The sequence below is a fragment of the Crocodylus porosus genome, unplaced genomic scaffold (assembly GCF_001723895.1).
Source record: "Crocodylus porosus isolate Cpor-Errol unplaced genomic scaffold, CroPor_comp1, whole genome shotgun sequence".
NCBI lineage: Eukaryota > Metazoa > Chordata > Crocodylia > Crocodylidae > Crocodylus > Crocodylus porosus.
Window position 1 is genome coordinate 113,738,560 of NW_017728947.1, and position 20,689 is coordinate 113,759,248.

Sequence of the window (20,689 nt, forward strand, 5' to 3'; positions counted from 1 at the left end):
CAATAGCGAAGGTCACAGGGCCGGTTTCCTTGCAAAGGACTATTTTTTTTATTTATTTGGATTGCCAAGACATGTACCTGGCCACCACTCCAGGTGGTTATGTAAAACAGAAACACGTATGAATCTTTTTCAGTGGCTCCCCGTGCCATCCTTTATTACAGAAAACCACGCTCTTCGAGAACAATCAATCGCCCCTCCTAACTACCCACCCATTCTTCCAAAAACCCTCGGAGAAAAAAATATGCTTTTCAGCTTCAAGGTCAAGAGGTGCGAGCTTCAGTCTAAGGAATGAGAGGAATTTCGGATGAAGTGGTGAGGGATTGTCCCGCAGCCTCCTCCTCTGGAAAGCAAGGGGCTGTCAGCTGATCTCAACTGTGATGAGAGAGTTTTTACTTTCACAGCAGCCAAGAACCACAATCATTCAGGACTTTGGGACCTGATGTATTATCCTTGTCCCAGCAGAGCATGGTCTGCATCTTGCAAGCTGGACACTTGCTTAACCTTATGCCCATCAACAGTCCCACTGATTTCACTGCTCTGAGAAAGTCAGTGGATTTAAGAAAACTAGCATGTCCCTTTTCTTTAGAGGGTACAGCTGCCTGTATCTGGTGTGTCAGTCACAGCCTTGTTTAAAAGGGCAATTTTAACCTTGGCACTATGGAGCAGCTAGTGATCAGGCCTCATGGCACTACTGGCATGTTAAGTTGGGCAGGAGTGTAAGTATTTGTAGCTTTGGGGTTTGATAGAGGAGGATTTCATGTCAGTGACTGGTATTTCATCATGTGAAGTCAGAACCAGGTCGCTAGAGACAGAATTTGCTTTGGGGAGGGAACTAAAGTATGAATACCAAGCTGCAGCTGATATGAAGTCACTTAATACCTATGTCAGAGAACTCAGACTTGACATTTCAACCTAAGCCATAAAGGCTAGGTACAGACATTCAGAAAGCCTGAGGCAGAATCGATCTAAGTTAGATGGTTTTCTGTGAGTGTCGTTGTTTAGATCAGTAGCAAACATAACACACATTCACCCTTCGGTGGGGTCAATCTTAGACCGGGTTCTGCCATTTTTAATCCAGTATATGTGTGCCAAACTTCTGTTCTGTTACAGGTATAGACCAGTTTCTGATCACTGATACCAGTAAAAGTGTAATTGTAATGTCTTACGTAGCCAAAAGGTCTAGAGCAGATATTTCTGGTGCTTTCTCAGCTTGCTTTTGGTGAAGCTTGAGAAACCATGAGAACAATGTCTATCCACAAGGGTCAGGCCAAACATTACCTTACAAAACAAGGCTGCAACCAAGACACAACACACTGACAGCTACTCCCTCAATATAAGAAGCACTCACTAGTTTTCCCAAATAAACCCACTGATTTTACTAGATTGTTTCACTTATTTTCTCAAACAAATCCACTGATTTTACTAGATTCATCAAAAGCTGACTAAACGAATCAGTTTAAATAAAGCACAGGTCCTAAGCTGCCCACAAAGAATGGTGAATTCTCTGCATGATGGGAAGTCAACTTTCCAACCTCATCTACTGATTTGATCTTGAAACCTAGGCCAGTGTGGTTTGTGGCTTGGTGGAAAACTGGTAATATGTGCAACCATGAGCACCACTGCACCATCAGAACACCATGGAGAAGACCCACACTTCTTCTTCCCAAACGAACTGAACTAAACACAACCAGCAGCAATACCCCCCTCTCCCCAGGTATTCAACAACCTAAGAAGTGACATGTGAATGGACAGAGATAAGAATCTCCTGCTTTACTCCCAAATGCATAAAGAGCAGACATGGCCACTGACAAAACTTTCAGAGGAAATCACAGAATCCTAGACAACGAGTGCTGGACGGGACCTCAGGAGGTCACATCTAGTCCAACCCCCTGCTCAAAGCAGGACCAGCCCCAGCTAGGTCATCTCACGCAGAGTTTTCTCTGTTCAGGTCTTAAAAACCTCCAAGGATGGAGATTTCAAGTCAGAACTGCTCAGTGCTGTGCCCTGGGGCTGAGGCAGCAGCCAGAGAGCTGCTGTTATATAGGGGGGATGTCGCCTCCTCTTTCTGTTGCTGACACATGTGTTGAACAGCCAAAACAACCCCCCATGAATTAATTACAAGGAGGTGATGGCTCCCTAACACAGTGAGCCTCCGGCTGCTCTTGTACGATGCCCTGGTGCTGCTTTGCTGCTCCTTGCTTACACCGGGCAGAAGGGAGAGGGTGCTGGTAGCAAGTTCCCTATGGGCTATGCTCCCACTACAGCCTCCCCTCCCCAACTGGCAGGGCAGGCCAAAATACAGCAATGCTGACCGAATATACACGCCTTTATTCAAGTTCCTCCCGCAGCACCCCTCAAATTGAGAGTCAAGTGGCAGCTGCGCACCACAGCAACAGGAATCGTGTTAGCCTGGAGAGCACTAAGTGATCACCTAAATGCCCACCCCACAAGTGGCGTGCCCCAAACTCATTGGCCACTCTAGGCACACACGGAAGAGCAGCAAGTCACTGTAACTCATGGCACTTCACAAGAAGCACCATTAGTTATAACACTGCCCTGGATCCAACAGACATTCGCTGTTAGGTCCCAGGGGGTGGGGGATCAAGCGGCTGTTTACAGAGGCTGCAGCCACTCTCTCTTAGCAACCTCCCTTTCCCCTTCCAGTCCATTTGCAGAACAGGAATGGGGAAAGGAAGCAAAGGGAGCTCATTCTGGAGGTTGCCAAGCCAGGGTTAGAAGGTGGGATGGGTGGATTGGAGCCCCCCGATGTAACGGGGGCGCCAATCCAACCACCCCTCCCTCCAGCACTGGCTGAAAAAGCTCCGGACCGAACTCCATCTTCTCCCTTCCCCCCTTCCCATTTTGAAGACAGTGCTGGGGGGCAGCCCAGCCCTGCTCCTGATGCATGCAGATAAAAGTTATTGAGGGTGGTCTGCTTTGGAGCACTGTAATCTATAACCTTATGCAATGAGGGTTCAGATTTTTGTGGGATCAATCCATTTTAAAGCACTCTGCAGCAATGCACTTGTGTTTAGTCACAGTTATAGGGCACTTTCAGGGGCCACATGGGGTAAAATTGTTGCTTCTGTCTGCACCTGCTGTGACTGGAAGGCAACCACCCCCCATCTCTCCTGGCCCCATACAAAGCACTGCAGGCAGAAGCTCCAAGCTATCAGCACCCTGGATGTGTCATTCCTGTGCACAGCAAATACAATTAAAGGATAAAATATTGATTAGGCGACAGCCAACCAGAGTGGAAAATTAGTAAAATCTGGTCCAGCGCCTGCAACAAGCTGAGTTAAACCCAAAGTCAGCACCATCATACACTGCAATTTCTAACTCTGCTCCTCCAGCAGTTTAAAGGCTACATTGGTACTTTGAAGCAGGCTGGGGAAGGTTCATTTAGAAATTCCACATCAGCAGATTAAAAGCCTGTTTCTCTGAGTGAGCAATTTTCTTTTTTTTTTTCCAGGCCAGAAGAGAAAAGTAAGTAAAAGTTTGTCATTTATTAACCAAAAAACTAAAACAAAACAAAACAAAGCAAAGCAAAAAAACCCCACTGACTTCAAAGGGGAGTCAGCCATTTGCAAAATATTTTAAAAGAGCAGTGCCAAGTATTCTTGGCACTGAAGACACAAAAACAAATTGACAAAATATAGGAATTAAACTAATTCTTTAGGCTCAGATAAGTGCCTTTCCTGCACAAGAGCTCAGTGTCTTTAACAGATCAGCATTGTCCTTTATCTACTCATGAAACAGGCACATCAAAGGGGTTGCAAGTCTGGGCTTCCCTATGCAACTCTATCTGGCCACAGCATCCCGGAGTTGAGATTCATTTTGGCATCCATTCAGGTCTAAAAATGCCAGCAGAGCTGCTAATTAGCTCCAATAAAGGTGCTGATTTTTATTTTCCAGGCACATGCCAATTTAGGAAGTAGGCTGAAGCCATTAATAATGTCACTGCTGATCAGGGCCAAATTTGAAACCATGTTCTCAAGGTGCTGCATGCTTTATTAATCTCTTTCATCTCTCCCTCCCCCCATTAAATCCACATTTGAATAGGCATATCTAAAAGCTAATCTTTTCCCTTATTCAGATGCAACTTCTCTTCCTATGAATGGAACTTATACGCATGCATCATAGAAATAGATTCCTTAATGGTCCTTATTAGAGCCACAAAAAAGGACTTTTAAGGCCATATCTCAGGTTTTTTACTCACTAGATAATGCCAGCTTAGTTATTAGAGACATCTACTATCAACGAATAATGCATGCAGTCTCCTGCAGCAGAATTTATATAGGAAGGACCTTATTTCAGTCTCCCATTCACATGCGTTAGCTGGTGAGTACTGCTAATTCGCAACAGCACCTGGGTGATTACAATCCCCCCCTGCCATGCTAAGAAAAGGGCAGAATTTTCCTGCTTTTGAATCAATTTCTAAACTTCTTCAAACACAGACTCCGGTGATGTTGCTATATAATTTTATATAGTCTTTTTTTCTACACTTATTAAATAAAATGAGGATCCAGAAAGCATCACGATGAGGTCTGAGGGAGAATATAATACAGACTTTTCATCTCTATTTTGGTGGATGAAGTCCTGAGGCTATGCAACTCAATGAGAATTTTGCCACTGATTTCAACAGGGGCAGGGTTTCATCATAGATGTTTATTGACCTGAAATTTTTACCCTCCGATGGCTGCTCAGGTGTCTGGACAAAACGATTTCGTGGGCTCACTCCAGCTCTGGATGGAAATACTTCTCCACCCTCCCTGGCATATTCAGAGGCAATACCACAGACAGAACAACTGGTGCCTGGACAGATCAACGGAGCTACCCTCTCCCGTGGCTGAAAACAATCCCTGTCATTGGAGCAGCACCGGTGCTCCACATGTTGTAACTACCCTGTCGAGAGAAGCCTAATTTCCAGAACCATTAACCCAGCTCTTTTATTGAGCAACGCATTGATAGTGAAAGGTAGGCTGACAAAAAGAAAGCAGCTTAAGATCTTCAGAATCAGGGAGCAATGCAACAGATGGGCCTGGGCAGGTGTGCTATCAATCACGTTTCCTACACCGTAGATAAATACATAAAACATGAAGGCCCAATCTGAAACTTGTTCACGTCAATGGGATTCCTTTTCTTGGCTGCCACAGGCTTGGACTTGGACCTTGATTTATTATTAACGCACCTCACCTGATTTTCAGCAAACAAGTTTACAATTTTTGCCAGGGTTCAGTGATCTATATTTGAAACAAAGAAGCACCGAGACTGCTCATGGTACCCTAGGGCTGATTTTCATCCTCCTTGTGGATGAAAAATAGCAGTAATACTGGTGGGCAGTCCATAGCAGAGATTTGTTCCCTTTGCAGCTCTATCTTTGCACGTGTAATTGAACATGAGGTGTGGGCAATAAAAAGTATGTTTCTTATTGCTAGGTGCAGTTTCCATCTTTATGATTTAGTTTGCCATGGGAGCACCTACAGCTGAGTACACAGCCAAGATGCTTACTGAGAGTTATCACTACCTGGATATTTTGTCAGTTATTGCAACCACGACTAAATAGATTTGGACTCCTGTTTAATAAGGTCCGCGCTTTTATTATCCAGTCTAGAAAGAAGCAGTATGAAACCCTTTCTCTCCTCTCTTTGCACATCCCATCTAAACAAATGATTATCACTTCTATGCCATCCATTCTGCATCCCCTATCACATTGAAAACAACCTTTTTTTCCCATTGTGCTTCAAGACCTAGATGGGCAAAGGGGGATTTTCATTGCGCTTTCGAAACCTAGATGTGCAAAGGGGGAGGGACATGACAATGAAGAGGAAGAAGAAGTTGGCCAAGAAGAGTTTATGGAGATTCGACAACAGTTCAGACTGACCCTGGAGTGGAAGGTCTGGTTGGTTCAAGTTTTATTTCAATCAACTTGTCCTTTCCTACAGTAGAAAGACATTCCTGCTGAAAAAAAACATGTGTTCACCATGTCATGGAAAAATTGCTTCTGTTTTTAAAAAAATACCACATCTAGATGAGGCTCTGACCAGGACTGGAAATGTCAAAATAACACGGTAAAAAGAAGAGTGGCTTTGGTCAAACACAAAGCAGGATGAAGGAGTCAAATATCACATGAAACCACCCTTTCTTGCAAGTTTATTAATCTAATTTTGCAGGCCTGTGAGATTCAGGGCTGGTGCTGATTAAATGACCAAACATTTACCCAAATAACACTGCTGACTTCAGAGCCTTCCCCCACTCATTTATATTCCTTTTCCCCCTACATTATTTATCAATGACCCTTTGCCCGCAAACCAGAGGTTCTTGGAGAGCACAAGCAGCTTTGCCTTGGGGATTAGTCAGCTGTTTGGGATGCCGGGGAAGAGATGTTTCCTGCAGCCAAAATTTGCTCTCAATCCAACTCGTGCTGACTTAACAACTTCGGAGACAACAAAGAATCGCATTATTTGACTAAGCTTTAACGCAACCGAGCGCATTTATATCAGCCGCAAATTGATTGAGAGCAGGTTCAGGCTGGACATCAGGAGGCATTACTTTACGGTGAGGCCTGCCAGGCTCTGGAATGGGCTCCCAAGGGAGGCGTTGCTATCCCTTACCTTGGGGGTCTTCAAGAGGAGGTTGGATAGATATCTGGCTGGGGCATTATGATCCCAGCACTCGTCCCTGCCCAGGGCAGGGGATTGGACCTGATGATCTGTTCAGGTCCTTTCCAACCCTAGAAACCCTGGAAACTATACGTTACAAAACTAATACAGGTCTCATGGAATCCAGGGACCACAGGTGGAAACAACATACCGCCCTCTCGTTGTGTGCTTGCAAAACAATAATTAACGCAAAGCTAATTCTTCAAATGAACAGAAGCAACAGCAGATAAAGATACTTACGTAAGTGGGGATTGACTGGAGCTGCAAGACAAAAAGGAGAGACCCAAATTAGTGTCATTTGAAAGCATTTGTATGACCAAGTCCCCTCACTATCTTATGGGGTTAACTGCATCCATCTCAGAGCCCAGATCATTGCACACTGTGAGGGTGAGCAGCACAGGTAGCTTTCTTCTGGATCAAAAGGGCTTTGCTTCTCACCTGCCAAAAGTATCAGTGCTGGGTGGTAGGAGATATTCCTTTCCTTCCCATGGTGAGCATGCTCCCGTCACAGATGGCGAAGCACAATGGCAGTTTCAGGCATCAAACCTAGATACAGCCATCACTATACTCTAGAGCAGGAAGGAGCTGTCCAGCGAAATGCACGCCACCATCTTGGTGCAAAGTCTCTTGAAGATGAAGCCAGCACGTCACAGGGCAACAGTATGTCTCACCAAATCAGTCCCTACATAGGTTTTGTTCCTCACTTAGCATCTGCTTCTAGCAGTACATCAGCTCTCTTTAGGGCAGAGGATTTTGTCTGTAATAAATACGTTCTCCCGGATTCAAAAATGAATGTATGTAAAATGTCAAGACCTATTACTTCATCCTAAATCAAGCGACCAAATGCTATTTTGTTGCAGGCTCTTTGAGAGATGATATTATGGCTGAAATAACAAAAGCGCTGTTTGTTGGTACAGCACAGCAAATGAGAGTCTCAGGAAATAATGAGAATTTGTGTCTTTCCAAAAATGCCAATATAATTGTCAAACAAAAGAAGGAATATGTAGATTTTTTTAAAAGTAAAAGACTGTGATGTAAATGAGGCATTCTGTTCTAAAATTATGCATGCAATACTGGCATGTACATTATTTTTCAGTAGTTATGCTATATATCTGTCATCGCAAGGCTGAAGGGTTTACAACCACTGGCCAAGAAATAAATTAAACACATTTCTGAAATGCACGATTGAAATCTCATCTAGGAGACTACTATGCGTATCACAGAAGGATTATCAGTCTGGAAGGGTAAAAGAGTTATTTTATAAAACATTTACAGTAATTATTCTACTCATCTATACACATTGTAGGACAGGAAGACCCAATGATTTCGAGTCTCTGAGAACATCAGATAAAGCATGTTTTTCATTTGACAGATTTTTGGCCGACCTGCTTTGAATTCCCTTCCCTCCCTGACTTCGCTAATCTGCAAAACTATTTGTTGTCATGATTTAGTTCTTAATTCAAGCAATTTTATTTGTGAAGTTAATCAAGCAAGACAGAAAGCTGACACGTTTATGACTAAATTGTGGCATTTTACTTGGAATGAAGAAGTTTGCCGCTGTACAGAAAGCTGGGGCCAGTACTATGCATCCATTAAGACCGTCAAAATGAGGTGCAAGTGGCTTGTGAGCTGAAACGCTGTGCCCATAGCCCTTACTCAGGTGAGTGCTGCTCCTGGGGGACTGTAGCAACAAGGCTACATTCAGAAAGGTGCAATTACCTTCCAGATCCTGCCTGACTAACTTGGTCTTTTGTTATGACCAGGTCACAAAGTGCTTAGACGCAGGGGTGGAAGTAGACATTATTTACCTGGATTTTAAAAAGGCTTTTGACACAGTGTCACACCCATTTCTTACAAGCAAACTGATCTGCTGCAATGTGGATTTTTTCACAGTAAGGTGGGGGAAAAACTGGCTTATGGGACGCACTCAGAGACTGGTGGTGGATGGGGAGGTTTCTCCCTGGAGGGATGTGGGCAGCGGGGTCCCCCAAGGTTCTGTCCTTGGACCAGTGCTGCTTAATATCTTCATCAGAGATTTGGATGAAGGTGTTGAAAGCACCCTGTCCAAATTCGCAGATGATACTAAACTATGGGGTATAGTAAACACACTGGAGGGCAGGGAGTGAATTCAGGCAGATTTGGACAGACTGGGCAAGTGGGCAGATCAGAATAGGATGCAATTTAACAAGGTGCTGCACCTGGGGAGAAAGACTCTCCAACACACCTATAGACTCGTGGGTACCAGACTGAGCACCACAACCATGGAAAGAGATCTCAGAGTCCTGGCTGATGCAAAAATGAACATGAGCCGCCAATGTGACGAGGCAATAAGCAGGACTAACCGCACTCTGTCTTGCATCAGCAGGAGCATTGCGAGCAGGTCTAGGGAAGTGATAATTCCCCTCTATGTGGCACTGGTGAAGCTGCAGATGTAGTACCGCATCCAGTTTTGGGCGCCGCACTTCAAGAGGGATGTGGACAACCTTGAGAGGGCTCAGAGGAGGGCTACTCGCATGGTGGAGGGCCTGCAGGTAAGACCCTATGAAGACAGCCTGAGGGACCTGAATCTCTCCAGCCTCCGCAAGAGAAGGCTGAGCAGTGATCTTGTAGCTGCCTACAAACTCATCAGGGTATAGGGGACACTCTGTTTAACAGGGCGCCCCTCGGGGTTACCAGAAATAATGGCCACAAACTGAAGGAGAACAGATTTAGATTGGTCATAAAGAAGAACTTCTTTACAGAAGGTTGCTAAAATCTAGAACGGGCTCCAAAGGGAGGTGGTGCTCTCCCCTACCTTAGGGGTCTTCAAGAGGAGGTTAGATAGGCATCTGGCTGGGGTTACTTAACCTCAGCACTCTTTCCTTCCTGGAGGAGGGGGTCGGACCCGATGATCTGCCAGGTCCCTTTTGACCCTAGAAATCCATGAATCAGTGAAATACCGGCGGTCTAATTCTTTCCCCACCTAAAACCAGGATAGCTGCTGTAGTGCAGCTGGAGAAAGGCAGACATCTGTACTGTAACCCCATTGTTCAAAACAGGCTTTGTTCCATGTTTGGTTGCCCAGATGCACTGTTTTATTTATGGGCTCAAACACTTCACATGTGACCTTCATTCATAAAGTCTGCTTCAGTCTGAAGTTTTAAAAAGATCTCTCATTTAACAGTTCTGTTGCTGTATCTGACTTTATCCAGAAGAATGATCAGCAATTTGGCCCAGTGTAATTTTCCAAAGAAACTCAGTCATTACATTATATTAGATACCTCATAGCATTCACTAACAAATTACCTTTCATTCTCCAAGAAACATTCATTTTGTGTACTTCTTGAGTGGCTGAACTTGGAATTAGCTGAAATTGCTGGAAACTGCATTTACTGACGCTTGCTTTGTAACCTCACAGAGAGGCTTTTATAGAAACTATCATTAATGGGTAACCTTGAGCCATGCTTTTCAGATTGTTCACAGTACAGCCAAAAAAAAGAAAAAAAGAAAGGCTGGGTGCCAAGTAAATTTCATCTTGCATTGACTGACAAAAGCAGAGTAACGAATGAAACCACGGTTAGGCTAAACTTACGTACGCATCATGAACTGCCAAAAAAAAAAAGCACTTGCCGAGACAATGCAACAAGCAGGTATAAAACAGGGCCACATGATTCTCAGATTCTCATTCCCGAAAGGGGAAGTTGCTGTATGGGCCAGAGGTAGCAAGTAAAATTAGCCGTGAAGGGAAACGAATGGATGATTGAAGGGATAAATTCCCAAGGTTGCGTGCAAACGATCTAGAAAATCTCTGAAGCTGAGATTTACCACCTTTCGAGTCCATTCTCCCTGATATGACTGCTCAATTTGAAATGCAGTCTCAGAACAGAAAGCAGAAGGATAACGTTACTGGATTCTCCTACATCCACTGCACTTGGTCGTCTAGGCCATGTGAAGACAGAACGAGAGGCGTGTGTGCATGACATTTTAAAGTGGGCTAAACGCTTTTGCACTGCTTTAATGGTGCCAGTGTTTGCACACCTCGGTGGCATATTGCTCAATAATTCCAGCCGCTGTAGGAAACGCCCCTTAAACAACTTGGGGTGCAGCAAACTCGAACTCCGCCCAGGAGGGGGGGCTGGACCCGATGATCTGTCAGGTCCCTTCCAGCCCCCAACAACTATGAAACTATGAAAGACAAAGAAAGAAGGGAAGAAAGGAACAATGAAGCGGATTAAGCTCCACTTAGTTGTTGAAACCTACTTTAACACTTGCCAGTAATGCACCCCCATATCCAGGAAATGTCTCTTTAGCCAAAAAGAAAAATGGCCTTTAACTTGTACAGCCCCATACCCGCCCTCCAGTCTTACTTTCCAAGAGCCTGATCTTGTTACTTGATCTTTGCAGCTGTGCAGTCACGTACGGTCTGCTTTGACTCCAAAAACTACCCCTTAATAGTTACATTCTGTACTACTTTGTCGAAACCAGAGCTTTTTTGGAAAACCTTCAGCATTTCCTGAATGCGAGGTGTAGTATATGGTGAGCGCTTGGGTTTCTATGGTGCACCCTACCTGTTCTAGACAGGTGTACCAGGAGTCCATTCTAAATACTCTAAATAACTTTCCCTGATAGTTTTGGATTAGTGAGAAGCAGCTTAAGTTTGAAAATAATGGCTGCTTAATTACTTTTTAATAGAAAAAAGTACATTTTCAGGTTCTAATTGGAGGAGCTGAAGGTTCAGAGGTTTAACAGTCACCTTGTTTCAAACAGGCCTAGGTGGATTTATGTGAAATGATGCTGATTATTTTTTAAATTGTTATGACATGACATACGGGTGCTGCGCTGGCTTACAAAATAGCCATTAGCACTACTCAGATTGATCTGATTGTGTTTACTTGGCAGATGGAGTGGTCCCTAGCAGAAGAACATATGCATCAACTGAGCGATTTGTCAAGCAGCGCTTGGTTGTAATTATGATGTCATATCTCCTGTGCTGATTTTTCTTTTCTCCACACTTTAAGTCCCTGTAATAGAGAGGAAGATCTTTCTGGAAAGCTACAGTCTTTGTTACAGGATGTTCACACTGCTTGCATCTCTTTAATTAGGGAAACCAAGACATGAGTGTATTTTAGTTTCTATAACTCTTTAATTTGGTAAGGCAGGATATGGTTTTAAAGAGCTCATTACTGAGATTTGCCTAGTTTCATCGTTTCCTACAAAACACCCTATTTGGATGTTTTGATCATCTGATTTTGGACAATTATTAGAACAGCTTCCTATGGATGAGCTCACTGAATGACATATGCTTCGCATTTCAGCAATTTAAATGTTAGTCTTCAGCTGTTATGTCTTATTTTCAGCACAGCGCACACTGCAACACTCCTGCATTGAAGCAATTCAGTGTAACTGGCACAAGCTATAAAAGTTAGAGGAATACGGTCAGATCCCAATGCATTCACTATATCCAAGAGAAACTATGACTCATCTTGCATAGTTGCCTATGAAATGTGCATTTTTGCCCCTATATTTAAAATTAGTTTAATATTTCAAACAGCTGGAGTTTTGGCCCCTGGATCCTAAATTTCTCCAAACCTCTTAAACTCCCCCAACTTATTATAAATGTTCAAGTATGCCAATAGATAGCCAAATTTTGTGCTTCAAAAAAAATGTAGAAAGGAGCTGAAAATAAGGGGTTTTAATTCATGCCTTACCAGAAGAGTTACCAGGATTATTTCATAATGAAATACAGAAAACTCTTAAATGGTTTTAAGAGATTAAATAGCTCAAAAACAGGCTTATGCTTATATTCTTTAGGACCCTGGATGGGGAATGGAAAATTTGGGAAAGTGTTGTCAGTTGGTCTATGAGCTTCGCAGAAGAAATCAGCTCTCCTGACTAATGATAGCCACAAAAAATCCAAAGATGTGATGGAAATTTCTTAGTGATCCCAGAAAATATTTCAATGATCCTTTTAAAGTGAAATTCATTCCTGTGCACAGCCCACATGTGGCTGATGCGCTAAGTAAGGCAAATGTATGTCCTCAAGCAAGACGATAAATGGTGCTCAACCCTTCTACTCCTCATTGGTTCACAAATGAACGTCACCTGTTGCACCGGGCTCAGTTAAAAAGAAAGATGCTGCATGTGTTCCTAGCCTCTCTAATTTGAATGTGTTTAATCCATATCAGATTCTGGGTTAAAAATAACTGAGTAGAAATGCAATTAGCCAAATGCCTTTATCAGAAACTAAGGCATTGGCATGCCCGACATGAGATTTTGCAGTACAAAACTGCCAGTAATACATTAGTGCCAGGACTAAATCTGCACCATATTCCATTAAGAAATATCCATAGATGTAGCACAAGAAATGTAGCATTGCTGGATCTGAGGATATGTTTATCTTGGAGACTGAGTACAAGTCAACATTAATTTGATGCAAAAATAATAATAATAATAATAATATAACCCTCTAGATATTCACTGAGAATGTGTCAGGAGCTGGCCTGGAGCCCAAAAAACCAAACCCTTGAGCTGAAAAATCGTTTGCAAATACTTATCCTAGTTTTCCCGTCTAGCACTATTCCTCTGATTTTATTTTCTTTCCTGGATAAATATTTGTAATTACCACCCATATTTATGTGGGCTTGCTGGCATGAAATGTATCCCGCCAGCCTATTAGCCACATTTCTAGGAATCCAGCACTTCAGCATTATAAATATATAATTCCCCTTTAGAGTAATGTCTGTGATCTCATTTTATGGCTAGAGCAATAATGCCCTGAAAATAAGGCTTCATAATGGGTGCACTGACACGATCATGAAAATGGTGCTAAGATACAACCCATATTTGTAGAGCAGAAAACTAAAATATCTAAAATCCTTCCTTAAAGTGGCCTGAAAGTTTTCCTACCTATTGACTTCTGGATCAGGATCTGTAAAGCTACCGTGTTGCTGCTCTCAGCACTGGGTATCGTCAAATCTCACTGAAAAAGCGTCCCTCGTTTTGACATGTAATTCAGTGCCCTTATTGTCTCCTGGATGGGTTGATTCAGTAGAAGGTCCTCCATCAACACACTTGAGACATATATGCAGTTCTTTAAAATCTGTCCAGGTGACAGATGTCAGACCAAAATTCACTATGGCAGAAATGCACTTTTTCACACCACAGGAAGGTCTTCTGCTAGCCAAGGGCTCGAAGTTTCAGGTGATATAACAAGTCACCAAAACCCCAATGTCAGCGAGTGAGCTAGTGGGTACTCAGTGTAACACATGGCCATTGCTGCCAGCTGAGCCGCTGTCTCATGGTCTCTGATGAACGAGCACCACCACACAAGCCAAAGAGAAGCATGGCTAAGTATGGCACAAACTGGAGGCTGCTTCTTGCATGTCCTCTGGATGGAAAGAATGAGAATGGGAAGGGTGCAAAACCAGGATTTGGGGCATCTGACTTCATTTCTGCCTGAGATACTGAGTAATCAGGGTCGAGTATTTAGGCACCTAGCTCCTGCTGAGACGTCAAACTCTCGGTAGTAATTTCCTGCTACAGAAGATAGTTGCGGTCTACCAGGGTGCTACAATGCCAGGAGAGATGGGTCTGTCCAAGTAGGAGGGTTACACTTCCTCAGTATTGACTATAGATATTTTCCCTTTTGTAAAATGATGCTTCTCCTTGGATTTCTGGAGTCAGGCGAGGAGTAGGGGAACAAGCAATTTCCCATGACTTCTTAATCAACCATTTCTTCTTTCAACCTACTTTGATTAGTGCGTGCTTTGGGATGCCAATACTTGCACCCTGGGAAATATAAAATCCTGCCATTCAGCTCACTTTATGCTGTCCTCAAGTGGAAAGTAACCAATATGTGCTTGGAGGATCAATATTGACTGTTATCTCATGTCATTTTTTCTTGATATGAATACAATAAAATAAATTATTTATGTTGGGATTGAGCAGGGCTGAGCTAATAATTGAGCATGAATAATTAATTTCATAAAAGTCTCTTTTTGGCCTCAATTTATGCATAATCCGCTTATAATTTTCTCAGATTTGTTCGTTGTTTAAAAGTATTTGACAATTACTTTCGATGAGTAATCTTTGGTTCACAGACTTCCTATGAAGTGTATGCCATAACTGATGTCCAAATACACGCTCCCCTAGAGTTTTATATAACACTAATCACTCTAGTAGCTAGGTGTTTCAGTAGCTATGAACTATCCTGGTAACTTGCGATTTGACCAGCATGGTACATGACTTCTGTGTGGGCAAGGATAACAAGGAATCAGGCTTCCCATATAAATGCCTCCATTTACAACATCTATAGTTGCATTTCTATTGATAGCCTCTAACATGCATTTGAATTTCCCTTTTCTTCTAACAATTCTACCAAGCATTGGTCCAGTTCCAAAGTAAGAACTGACCTAATACTGACATACAGGAAAATGAGGGTTGAATGGACCTCAGGAGGTCACATCTAGTCCAACCTCCTGCTCAAAGCAGCACCAGCCCCAACTATAACATCCCAGTCAGCGCTTTGTCTAGCTGGGTCTTAAAAACCTCCAAGGATGGAGACTGCACCATCTCTCTGGGTAACCTGTTCCAGTGCTGAATCACCCTCCTAGTGAGAAAGTTTTTCCTAATATCCAACCTCAACTCCCCTTGCTGCAGCCAGAGCCCATTGCTCGTTGTCCTGCCATCTTCCCCTACTGAGAACAGTCCAGCTCCATCCTCTTTGCAACCCCCTGGAAGGACTTGAAGGATGCTATTAAATCCCCCTTCAGCCAGAAAACCCATTTGGAAGCATGGCTCATTCATTACGGTATTTGCAGAAGATAAATGCAAAAGGGAAACAAATGAAACAAAGCAAAGACTCAACGGAAAAAATCAAAATAGGAAAACATAAAACAAAAATCCGAATCAAATGTCATCAAAATAAAACACCTGATCAACCAAAATGAATTTCTTGTTTTCTAGATATGTGCTTCATGGGTAATTTCCTGTTTTTTTTATTTTGTTCCATATCAGGATGGGAGAAAAAAGGAAAATATGGATATCACAGGAAATAGAAAATGCCAGGACTGTACAGTTCTCCCAAAAACACCAGGCTCTGCCTAGGTACAAAAGTTCTGCTTGTGGAGATATAATTAAAGGATAAGGAAATAAAACAAGTTACAGGCTCTGCAGGTCTGCTCTTAACTGCATGGTAATTGTTGCATTTAACTGTGTAGTTTATATTCTAACTAGCAGGACTCTTTCAACAGCAAAATCTCCTTACCACTATACTTGATGACACGAATGGTCGAATCTCCCTCCCCAAATCTGGTGATAGGAGTCAGTCGGACTTCATAGGCTTCTGGCTTGATGAGCTCCGTCAGGTTGTATGTAATTAATTCTCCTTTCTGAATGTTCCCATTCACTGTAATCTCCTGCTCCCACCAACGCTGCTGCCCAGCCTGAAATCAAAAGGAACAATGCAAGGATTAAAACTTTTTGCCCAGGCTCCACCCTTTGATCTTGGATCAACACTGCAATGGTAGGCAGAAGTGCTGTGGTGGGACTAGACTTCTTTAACATACAGCTTAGCATGGGCAGTGCCATTTCCTTGATCAGATAGGAACCCACAATCCTTCCTATGCAGCTTCCATGAATGTATACATGAAAGCAATTTATACAATGAATGTATACCGAGCTGCAAATCCTAAGAACCAATGGTTCCTACTGTCTGTAATCTGGGGTTGAAATTTTTAACATGCATTGGGAAGACACCTACATTAAGTAGCCCAGGCTCGATTTTAAAAGGCATTTAGGCACCTCAAGTTTCACATATGTACGTAAGAACATTAGACAACCTCTCTAGGCACCTCTCAGGGTCCATGTTTAGTGCTTCTGAAAATCTGGTCATAGGTTTTAAATCTAGCTGAGAGAATGAATTAGTTTGGTAGACAACTGTCAGTCCTCTGGATCATGGTGTAGACATAAGAGGTCTAGTCAGGTGCCTGATGAATATGCTTGTATGGAGTCCCGCGACCATCGCATCAAGACCTTCAATGCATACACCTAGGCAAGAGTATGGAGGAGTGGAGGCTGCCCTAGACCTACCTTCTCCACTTCAGACCACTGAAACACAATCCAAAGGCCAGACCGAGTCCAGACGTTCAGGGCCTCGATGGCTGTAGCTTCTGCTGGAGCAGCAGATTAGAACTGCTGGCGAATGCCCAACACTGCAGCGAGGGCACGTTTCTGCTAGGGTGATGGCCCTTGGCCTTTGGGTACCCACAAGGCAATGGGGGCTAGGGTTTTGAGGCAACCTATACTCCCTTTACTTTGGAGGTTGCAACGTTGTGCTGTTTTATACGACTACCCCACCACGAGCAGCCCCACATGTTGCCACCAGGCCCTCCAGTTGGATGCAGTCATACCCAGCATCTCAGTTAGGTTGATGAATGTATTAAAGGCAGCTTCTTTTAGAGCCTGGCCACTCAGCTGATCTACACAGAAGTCCTATATCCGTAGGGCCCATTGGCTTGTAATGGCCCTTCCAAGTGTGGCTGTTGTGCACACACAGACCTTTTCCATGGCCATGTAAAAAGATGCCCTTCTGCCAGGTTGCCCAACTTGTTCCGTGAATTTAGAGCCTAGAGTTACTAACCCTCCCGGACTGGCCAGGAGTCTACCAGAATCGGCATCTATCTCCTGGTGACTACTGAAAACAATCCAGGAGATTGATATTGTGAATGGGTTGAACAGTAATTAATGACATTACGTTATGTTGGGGAAAAAAAATAAATTTCCCAGAATAGCTTCAGTCATAGTTGGCAACCCTGTTAGAGCCGTATCATGTGGCTGGGTGCGATGGCAAAATTAAGTGCTTTCAAAGCGAACATTGCTGCGGCAGAGCGAGCTTGGGCTCTTTTCCTCCTTGTCAACAGAACTGTTCACTCAGCTCCAATCAGCTACACTTCTTCATCCCTATTAAAGGCAATGAGGTTGCACATATGTCACTTGGGGCATAATTTGAAGATAATGAGAATGTACAGGAGTAACAGAGAAGGCGCTTTGGCTCCCAGGCTTTTACCACTTTTGTTGATGAGTGAGAAGGAAATAACCAGTCATTAACAGCCCCGGTGCACAATTATTAACAGCTCAAGTAGCCTCAAAGATGGATGCCTTGAAAAGAACAATGAAAAGTCAATACGAAGCAAACAAGGAGCCTGTTTTATTAAAAAATAGGGTATAAAGGTATTTTTACGTCTTGGAGGCTGTGCAGTATTTTCAACAGCTAAATCAATAAACTTTGTTTTATTCCGGCACTTGACCAAGAAACAAAAAAAATCTAATTAGAAAGAAAGTGTCACACGAAGTGAGAGGTACATTGTCTCCTCCACACTTCAAATGGTTTATGAATGGCCAGGGATACTCAAAACGTAGGCACTTTGGGCAGCACAGTTACTGAACGTTTCAACCGTACCTGAAGATACATTGGCTTATTACTGGCACGTTGTCCAGGACACAAAGGAAGCAAACTCATTAAATATTTACCACACATCCCAAGGGAACTCAGTAGGTGTTAAAATGCGATGTTCTCCACAACTGATTATACAGGCCTGCTGCACTGATGACATTATTTATTACAATCTCCTTAATACAGAGCTTCATGTCTATTAAAAAGCAGAAACAAAAAAAACCTCTCTGTTTCACTGGATCTTTAATTTGAAGCTGCGCTAGATGTAAACACTTAGTTATTTGGGGAAATTACCTGCTAAACGAGTCACCTTTAACCCCAGGGAAGGAGCTGCATACCAATATTGAAAGTGATTGCTGGGAAGTCTGAATTTGCATGAAGGGCAAAGAAATGAGGGCTGTTGTGTTAATGAACCTATTACACACACACACACACACACACACACACACACACACACACACACACACACACACACATGCTCCTCAGATCAAAATAAGGTGAAGAAAGAAATGGAAAACCATAAAGATCAATCCAAAACAAGAGGGAGTTTTTTAAAAAAAAAATTCTAGTTCCCAGCCTCTTTTGCTGTCACTGAAATCAATGGGTTTTTCAGCGTAAGTTTTGATGGGAAAGATATAAGGTTTTTTTTAATTTTTTTTTTTTGCGGGGGGAGGGGGAACAGTCCTAAGGTTTTGATTCTGTAGATGCTTATTGTATGCATCACAATACTTATGTGAACAGCCCAATTCCTTCAGGGGACCGATGCTTGTGATTTATGTTACACATAGGTGAAAGGCTGGGAAACAAAATTAGGTTGCTGGCGCTCAGTTAAGAAAGACCTGCGGTGGAAAGAGGTATTAGATCTTCTAAAATAGAAGTCGTCGGAGCAACAAGCTGTATTGCCTCCTGACACACCAGAAGAGGCAGGAGTGTTGTTGCTTATTGCAAAGAGTTAATGTATGGGGCACGGAGCTCGGCTCTTCCAAACTGGTCCTCACACTGAAAACCTCTCTACTGACAAGAGGCAGACAAGGTTTTTTGGGTAGAGGTGATATCTTGTATTAGAACAAAAATGAAAGATCTCACCTAGTAATAATAATACTAATGCTACTATGACTACTACTGATAATATCCATAAAGAGAGATATCACATCTGCCCAAAGAACCTTGTCTGCCTCTGTCCTTAGACCAGCACAGTTACAACTGACAACCCGCTACTGAAAAGGTATCTATAAAATGAAACGTGCACAAGACTGCTGCAGAGAAAGATTATTTATGGCATGGCAGTACCTAGAAGTCCATTAATATACAATCTCTTCATTCCCCGGGTCTATCAGAAGAAACAAGAAATTGAAGTGCAGTGCAGCAGCGAAAACAGTGATTTTTGTAGCAGTTTTTTACAAATAGCTATAGAAGAGATGCCGGCTACAAAGTGAGGTCATGAAGAGACATAGCCTAATTATTCCCTTGCTGTCCCTGGATCCAATGTTATTTCTGAATGCGAAATACCCTTTAATGTATTGGATAGTCTAGCAGAGGCAAACTGAAATTAGCTGTCATGAGGAAACGTCTCTCTCTGCCTGTCTTGCTCCTCCTGCATAAGTGTATTTCAATGAAACGTGGTGTCACTGCTATGTGTTTGCAATTAGCTTCAGTATCCTGCCACCAGATTGACACCGCAACAAAGAGTTTTCCAAAGTGGACAGAGCTGTTTTGAACTGCTGGCGATAGGTCGGAATAAATCCCTGCAATTTTTTGAGACTGTATGAGAAACATTACCACACCCCACCCCACCCATCGCACTCTCAACTTCGAGGCATCAGAACGGTGCAAAAAGGAGTGGCAAGGACATTATAGCTGGGCCAAGTGCATACTGCAGTTCATCAAGTCAGACGGTCCTAAAAATGTAGCAACCCCTAAAGGTTTATGTTGTGGGTTTAAAGCTTACTATAAAAGCATTCGGGTATGCATGCTGCAGCTAATATTTCCTTCCTGGGATGCCTCTTGAAACCTCCTTCTACAGGAGAGAATGGCTAGTTCACTCACTGCAGCATCTTGCTTCTAAACTATGCAGGGCTACAAGAAATGTCCGACCGGTGGGGTGACGGGATGCCATGTCCCAGCAGACTGCACGGGTGTTCCCTCTGCACCTGGCTCAGCACACCGGAGAAACACCGTACTGCCATGCAAACTGGAGACCTTCTTTAAACAAGTGTCGGGGAGAGATCTGTGGCCAGACGTCCATGTTAGAGGCTGGAGACTTGGATGTGTGCAGGGCGGAGCGGCTACATGGTACCTTGAGCTCACGGCTCATTTTGAGGGGCAAAGGACTTGCACCAAAGCATACGGGAGCGAATTGGACCTTAGAGTTCCTATAGCCTCACGCACGCTGGTCAGAAAGCGGTGCAGATGGAGCTGAGCAAGTCAGCAACCATTCCAGTTAAAATAAAGCAGAAGAGGAAGCTGAGGTTACAAGGGAAGAGATTCTGGAGGCAAACACCTTGTCCCTGGCAGACATTTCTCAGCATCCCCAGCCACCATCTGGCACAAGCCACCAACTTGGCCTGCGAACTGGAGCGGCAGGACCACCGGACAT

At 43.3% G+C, this 20,689-nt stretch overlaps 1 protein-coding gene across 2 annotated transcripts in view; it reads right to left on the minus strand.

Annotated features, from left to right (window-relative positions):
- Window positions 1-20,689, minus strand: part of MDGA2 (MAM domain containing glycosylphosphatidylinositol anchor 2) — a 665,957-nt gene that overhangs the window by 30,202 nt on the left and 615,066 nt on the right. For both annotated transcript variants that reach the window (XM_019550984.1, XM_019550983.1), the window contains exons 11-12: window positions 15,907-16,084; window positions 6,903-6,923 (exon numbers count right to left, since the gene is read on the minus strand). In XM_019550984.1, the coding sequence (XP_019406529.1) occupies window positions 6,903-6,923; window positions 15,907-16,084 (199 nt within the window). The remainder of the gene's footprint in view (window positions 1-6,902; window positions 6,924-15,906; window positions 16,085-20,689) is intronic.